The 7585-nt window shown below is 38.5% G+C and overlaps 1 protein-coding gene across 2 annotated transcripts in view; it reads right to left on the minus strand.

Moving 5' to 3' along the window:
• The window catches only part of TXLNB (taxilin beta), a 53214-nt gene extending 49031 nt beyond the window's left edge, over nucleotides 1-4183 (minus strand). The window contains exons 1-3 of one of the 2 annotated variants that reach the window (XM_045499831.1): nucleotides 4021-4183; nucleotides 2301-2405; nucleotides 1313-1753 (exon numbers count right to left, since the gene is read on the minus strand). In XM_045499831.1, the coding sequence (XP_045355787.1) occupies nucleotides 1313-1739 (427 nt within the window). In that variant the 5' untranslated portion in view covers nucleotides 1740-1753; nucleotides 2301-2405; nucleotides 4021-4183. The remainder of the gene's footprint in view (nucleotides 1-1312; nucleotides 1754-2300; nucleotides 2406-4020) is intronic. The other variant, XM_045499830.1, reaches the window with a different exon arrangement.
• Between the last annotated feature and the right edge of the window lie 3402 nt (nucleotides 4184-7585).

The raw sequence follows: 7585 nt of genomic DNA on the forward strand, positions 1-7585 counted from the left end.
TCCTGTGTATAGTAACATGCTTCCACCAGTAGCTAAAAGCTTAACCCTTTCGTTCTTTTTTCACAGCCATTTCTGGTATAAAATCCCTCCCAAAAACTTTCCTGTGCCTGTTCTTAGCACTTCGTCTATGTAACAATTAGATTAAATGTGTGTTTTTCTCTCCATACCTACAGCTCCTTAACCAAAGGTCCATAATGACTTATTTATCTTTGTGTACCTAACGCAGTACCTCATAAGGACTAGGCATTCATAAATATTTGCTGAATCAATAAGCGAATGAGAGTAAACATGTTTTCTGCAATGTTTGACATTCTATAATTGATTTCTAAAGAGTTTTGTTAATAAAAAATATTTCACGTAGTAATAGAACGTACTAAGTGATCTAATTGGTGATCATTTCATGTACAAACCATCTCTATATTTATATTTTGTTTAAATCCAGATTCCACTAGCTTTGCTTTAAACAATTTCTCTTTCATTCATTTACTCACTCATTCCTCCTTGTAACAAGTATTTACTGAGTACCTAGCATGTGCCACCCACTATCTTAGATGCTAGGCATCCAGTGGCATCTGAATATACACACAATCCCTGTTCTTGATCGAAAAAAGCTAGCTGGGAAGACATGCATTAACCACATAATGGCAAAAAGGAAATGCACACTCTCAAATGCTGTAAATGCTAGGAAGGAAAGATACATGGTACAATCGAAATAGAAAACAAGAAGACCTTATGTAGGGTTGGGCTAAGAAAATGCCATTTGGATTGTAAGCTAAATACTAAGTTAAGTGCCCAAAGGGCTGAATGGGTAAGGATTTCTAGGTAGAGGAAATAGGATGTATGTGGGCTTTGTGGGGGGATGGAGCGCATGGTGTGTTCAAACAAAGGAAAGAGAAGATCAGAATGATTAGCAATTAGGCAGTACTCATTGTGGTGCTGATAGGGGCAGAGAGTTCAGAAAAGGGGTGTTGTGGGCAAGAGTGATGGGAGATAAAGCTGGGAAGACTGGTTAGGGTTAGACCATTAGGGCCTGAAAGACCATGTTAAGAATTTTGGTTTTGCCCTAAGAGCAGTGGGAAACCATTGGAAAGAGAGGGTAGGTGAGTAACATGTTGAAAAGTTTGCTTTAGCTCTTTTGCGGGGAAGTGGCTAAACACAATTATAGCAAGGGAAGTTTAAGGAGACCCTGAAGGAAGCTATTACAGTAATAGCCAAAAATGAGATGTGGCTTTTAGTAAAGGTTGGAGGAAGTGTCCCTTTTTAGGAATACCTCAAAGAAAAGTCATGCATGCATTAGAACACAACTACTTGCCTAATCCTTTCAGGATTTTCTTTTCCAATTTTTGCTCTTTATTACTGACAGGCTCTTTGGCTGTGGCTGGCTCTCCAGAAGCTGTGGGTTCTCTCTCGATCTCTTCAGTGGCCTCATCACAGTCCCCGTCCTCATGGTCGGGTGGTTCTGTGTTCTCAGGCTGCTCCTTTGCTTTGGTGGGACCCTCTTTTTCAGTAGCAGACCCATATGTGTTGATGATGTCTTCCAGTTGTCGGTTGAGCTCCTCAGAGATATCATGAGCTCCCTGTTCGGACTGCATACCTGCCTTCCCCTCCGGTGCTTGGAGTAGGGTTGAGGAATCCTTCTCCTCTTGCTTCTCCAGACCATTTTGAGTGGGTAATGAATTGTCCCCTGGAGGTGTTGATTGGGGTTCCCCCGAGAGCTGTACAGACTGATTCATCTCCATACTGGGAGCAGTATCTAGTGGTAAGCATAGTCAGGTTTTATGTAGTTAGTACAGTTACATGTAAAATGTAAGGGTATCCCCACAAGGGCACCTACTGATTACAGTTTCTAACATAGAATGAATGTACTTTGACAAGACATTGATATTGCAGTTAGTTAAGGTAGAAACAGTGGGGAGCCATTTTTCCAAAGTGGGTCATGCTACTAGCATATTTTTGGTTTTGGTCTTTAAGTTCCAGAAGAAATTCCTATTATTGACACTAATGGAGTAATTCAAGATATTGTTTTTCAGGTTGTATTTGTCCTGTTGCTTAAGCCAATTTGTGCTACCTCTCTCTGACATTCTATACAGCCTTACAATCATTGGAACGACATGAATGTCTACATTAAAAATGTTTAAAGTGGTGTTATTTTTTTTCAAAGTTAAGACATTTAATACAAGAGCCACTGAACTTACTAAAATCATTCATAACAATTGTAGTCCTAAACTCTGTTTTAACCCATAAGTGAAGAGTTGATAAATATGAGTACATTGATGTAAATGAATTATTATACTGCATACAGGAAATACTTTCTGGCTTTTCTGGTATTTTCCTTTTCCCAGATGAGCAACACGTAATTATCCATCAGGAAGACACTTTTTCTGAGGTTCAAACTAGCTTCATTTCTGGAATAAGATGGAGAATGAAGGAGGGTATAAATTAACCAACAGACTAATATGGAACCATGGTGATGGTCATGATAACAATTTCTTGAATTTCCATAACACTTTTTTGTTCCAGTGTAAAAACTGGATTTATGTTAGAAAAAAAAAAAAAAAAACAGATTGCATATCTTTTCTCTCAGTCAAGAAACTCTAGGATAACTTCATAATTTTTAGGAAATAGCAATGTTCCCAATATTATTGGGAAATAATCGACATATAATAGGGGCTGTTTGGAAATAGGTTGCTGAAGTACAAGTTGAGTCAAGAATTCCAGGATTTCTGGATATCACCGTTTCTAGGTTACAGTGGAATTGACTTAGGCCTTTAAGTTACGGTGCATTTTATTTGTCAATGGTATTTAATGGTGATGCTGCTAATTCTTAGCATAAAAATATGACAGGCTCCTCCTAGGGCATAGGTTCTGCTGTGGTGGGGGGATGAGAGCGAAAACAAAAGCATACTCTTCCGTGCCTTGCACAGCTACCTCCTCTTGTTCTCAGGGAAGGGCAGGTCAAGTGCTTGAGCACCAACAAGCACGAAAAATTCAACCTACAGTCATTGTCACCTACTTATGGCCCTCATCAAGTACTCCTTAATTTCGAAAGAAACACTTTTTTCTCGCATCCACTTTAATTCACCAACTTGATTATCAAATGATGCAGTAAACAGCCTTATTGTTTCCATCACCGGCATTTTTTTGTGTCCTGACCCCTACTTGTTGGGCACACTCATCTATATATAACTCCTGCCTCCCCTAAACTCCAAGAAAGACACACAGCACCCGCTGTCCAGCCAGAAGTTATTTTAAGCTCTTCTAAAAGTAGCCGTGGCATCTGGCACTTCTTTGAAAATCAAGGGAAGCGAATCCTTTTTAAATCAAAACTAAAAGCAGTAAACATTTACTGGCTTAAATACATATGTGAGTTTTAACGTGTTAGGGAGGCTTCTTGGGATGAAATAAAATCTAAAGTAAACCCAACTTCAAAGCAATGAATTTAAAACTGTTCACAGGAGTTTTAATACGGTTAGTCTAAATGCAAAAGTTTGGTTGTATTTGATTTATTCTTCATTCCTCAGAGGCCACAGTCATTGATGTTTTTAATATTAATTCCATGGATATCCCTTAAACTCATATCCCACATTTACTTTAAAACAGAATTGACTGAGTCATTGTAAACCACGAGACAACTCAATTCCTAAAAGTAGCCTCAGGATAAATCAACAAGAAGGGGGAAAAAAAAACAAATTCAAGAAACTCTGCTACTTTTAAATTGTCCCTTTCACTATGAATAACTTGACAGCAAGAAATTATTTCTAAATTTTATCTTCTTAATAAACTTTATTGCCTCGTTTTCTTTTTTTTTTTTTTTTCTCCTCTAAGAATTTTTCACTTGTATTGGTAGTCCAGCCAATTATCACACACATCCCTTTCTGAGCAACACATTTCAATTATAAATAAAACAATGGAAAGTTCTTCCACAGTTCACTGGCAGTCTCAAAGTTGCAAGTTTTGAACACCACACACCGCACCCTCCAGCTTCTCACAGGGCTTGGGGAGAGCGTTTGTCGCACTTACCAGAAGGCAAGGAGCTAAGCAGAAAGAGAAGAAGCAAAAGGCAGCAAAAAGCTAGTGAGAGGAGCCCCGACAGCAGGAGACAGGCAGGCAGGCGGCTGTGTTCTTGAAAGGGAGAGAGAAACCACACACACACACACACACACACACACACACACACACACCACAGGCACAGCAGGAGAGCAGCGAGGGGGTGGGGAGGGAAAGGAACAGCGTGTGACACAGCAAGAGAGAAATACACCCAAGTTTCAGTAGCTGCCTCCTGGGCAAACGTCTTGAGAAAAGAGAAGCAGCTGGTATATCTTATCAAACTCTCTGTGTTTTGTCCTTAAAAAAATTTAACTCTCACTAGATGCCCCTCTGTTACAGCGATTTTTCACCCGTGTTCTTTCGGGCAGAGATCAGTTTTTCTTATTTCTGGGTTTATCTCCAGTGTGGTCTATGAGTCATCTTATTTTTTTTTTTTTTCCTTCTTATGCTAGTCTAATTAGTGTCAGATTTCTTATGGGAATCATGGGCGGGGGGGGGGGGGGGGACAATGGCATAACAGAAAGGAGGTGGTAGAACTCCTTAAATCCTGATGTCATTGGTTGGTTTGTAAAATTTGAAATAAAAATCGAAGTGGTGTCCTGGAGCTTGGTTTAGTGGCATCTTCACGTACACAGTAATTGGCGTGGCCTCACGTCCCACGTCTTACTGACGTCACTGCCTTCACGTCTATTTTAGATAAGCCCTATGGGGAGGCAGTCACTTTTTCTTTTTGAGTTGGAGACTTTTCCACTGCTGCTTTCCCAAGTTTTTCCACCCTTCTTAGGTCTTCAACTTGCTCCATAACCCTCCTCAGAGAAAGAACCTTCTGCCTCTTTCTCTTAACTTACAACCATGCCCTTTATTTTCTGTTTCTGGAGAACGTGTTCCTCCATTAGAGTTTCTGTTCTGGGACTGGGTGGGCATAATGACACCTGTCGTGGTATGCAGAATAGTGCCACCAGAAAGATGTCCACATCCTAATCCCAGAAACTCTGTGAATTCGTTACTTTGCAAGGTGAAAGAGACTTTGCAGGTGTGATTAAATTAAGGATCTTGAGATGGGGGAATTATCCAGAATTATCTGGGTGGGTCCAATGTAATCACAAGGGTCCTTATAACAAAAGAAAGAAGCAGGAGGGTCAGTGTCAGAAAAAGACACCAAAAGAGGTCATAGTGCTGTGGGGCCACAAACCAAGGGATTTGGGAAGTTTCTCGAAGCTGGGGAAGGCAAAGAAATGGATTGTTCTCTAGATCCTCCAGAAGGAATGCAATTCTGCAGACACCTGATTTTAGCTTAGTAAAATTCATTGTGGAGTCCTGACCTCCAGAACTATAAAATAATAAATTTGTATTGTTTCAGTGCTATCAGATTCATGGTAAATTGTTACCTTAGTAAAGGAAAACTAAAATATCCTGCCCCCAAACATTTTCTCATCCCCTTCTCTGAGTTCGGGGGAGGAGGCATAAGTTATATATTAGATGAGTGTTCCCAACAAATAGGGGTCAGGATAAAGAAATTACAATAATGAAGACAATAAGCTGTTTACTGCATCATTTGATGATAAGGTTGGTAAATTAAAATGGGTGGGAGAAAAAAAGTACCTCTTTCTAAATTAATGTGTTCTTGGTGAGGACCTAGAACTGGGCGGCATACCATACTGGATTGCATTAAACTGACCCAGCTAGAATTCTCAGTGAGTATAAACAGTAAGTCAGTGCTTCTCAAATTTAAGTAATGTACATATTTTTTAACAGAATTTTTAATAATGAAATTAATTTAAAGGAAATAAAAGAACTCACCATGATTGAACTAAGTTACTGTATTATTATTTGTACCAGTATGTACTAATATAAAAATAGATATAAACATCAGCTGCTTATAATTATTATATGGTACCAATTTTAAAAACATCATTTAAAGAACCCTATGAGATGAACAAGTATAATTCAAATGAAAATATTACTTTTATGTGGCAGATGGTATTTTGCTGAACCCAAATTGCCACTTGCAACACAAATATGGTACTGCCTGCTGGTCCTATTGAGTTCATGACACTCTTCTACAATGTACCTGAAGAAATGACTCAATTTCTTCAACACTTGGTCCATTCAAATTATTACATAAGTTTCATTGACCTTAATTGCCATAATTTCAGTTGGACTTCCTTTGATTCTAACATGATTTATAGCTGTTTCTCATTTTCTTTTTCTTTTTAAAGATTTACTTTCTTTTCGTATATATTGAGAGAGCACACGAGAGGGGGAGAGGGGCAGAAAGAGAGACAGAGAGAGAAAGAGGGAGGGACAATCTTAAACAAGCTCCACACTCAGCACAGAGCCTGATGCAGGGCTTGATCCCATGACCCTGGGATCATAACCTGAGCCGAAATCAAGAGTCAGATGTTCAACCAACTGAGCCACTCAGGTGCCCCTCATTTTCTTGCAATTATTAAAGTAGTGCTACTTATATACCCTCACCTGGGCCATAACCCTAACCCTAAGATCTGAGAAAACCCTAACCCTAGATCTGAGAAAAAATAAAAAACAAAAAAGAATGGAATATTACTCAGCCATAAAAAATAATGAAATCTAGCTATTTGCAATGACATGGATGGAGCTAGAGAGTATTATGCTGAGCTAAATAAGTCAGTCAGTATATGATTTCACTCATTGGTGGAATTTAAGAAACAAAACACATGGGCACAGTGGAAAAAAAAAAAAGAAAGGGAGAGGCAAACCAAGAAACAGACTCTTAACTATGGAGAACAAACTGATGGTTACCAAAGGAGATGTGGGTGGTAGGGGGATTGGGTCACACAGGTGATGAGGATTAAAGAGTGCACTTGTGATGAGCAAGGGCGTTGTATGGAAGTTTTAAATGACAATATCATACACCTGAAACTAATATTACACTATGTTAATGAATGGAATTAAAATAAAAACTTAAAAAAAAAAAGTAGTGCTACTTGGAGCTAAGTTGATTAGATGTGCACATAATAGAATAGTGATGGCACCAAAATGACAGTTATCCAGATGATCCAGAATAGGCTTATACATTTTCAATTATTATTGAAATGAATACAAACGCACAAACTTGTAGCTCTCTAGAATCCTTCTGTGGCCTGGTAGAGGCCCAAAGAACTGGGAAGGTAAAGAAAACAAATCAATAGAGCTGAGTGTTTTATTATAAAATAAACCTTTGAGCTATTGTAAGGAATATATATTTTTTGAAAATAACATTTTAATTTTTATGCAAATATTACAAGAAAATAGAAAGTCACTGATGGTAAGTTTACCACAAGAAAAAATAATCCCTTGTCCTTCTCCTCACCCTGTTCCTCCAACCTTGTCATATTCCCCAGGGGTAATAATATTAAACTGTTGCAGGTATTTCCCCAGTAGTTTACTTTCTCATTTATAAATAAGATGCTGATATTGCTGTCAACTCATCAGTTTTTGACATTACCTATTGTCTTCCCATAATAATAGATAAAGATTTTAGCTATACCCCCTTTTCCTCATTTTCTTCATTAAATTA

The sequence above is a fragment of the Leopardus geoffroyi genome, chromosome B2, assembly GCF_018350155.1.
Source record: "Leopardus geoffroyi isolate Oge1 chromosome B2, O.geoffroyi_Oge1_pat1.0, whole genome shotgun sequence".
Lineage (NCBI taxonomy): Eukaryota > Metazoa > Chordata > Mammalia > Carnivora > Felidae > Leopardus > Leopardus geoffroyi.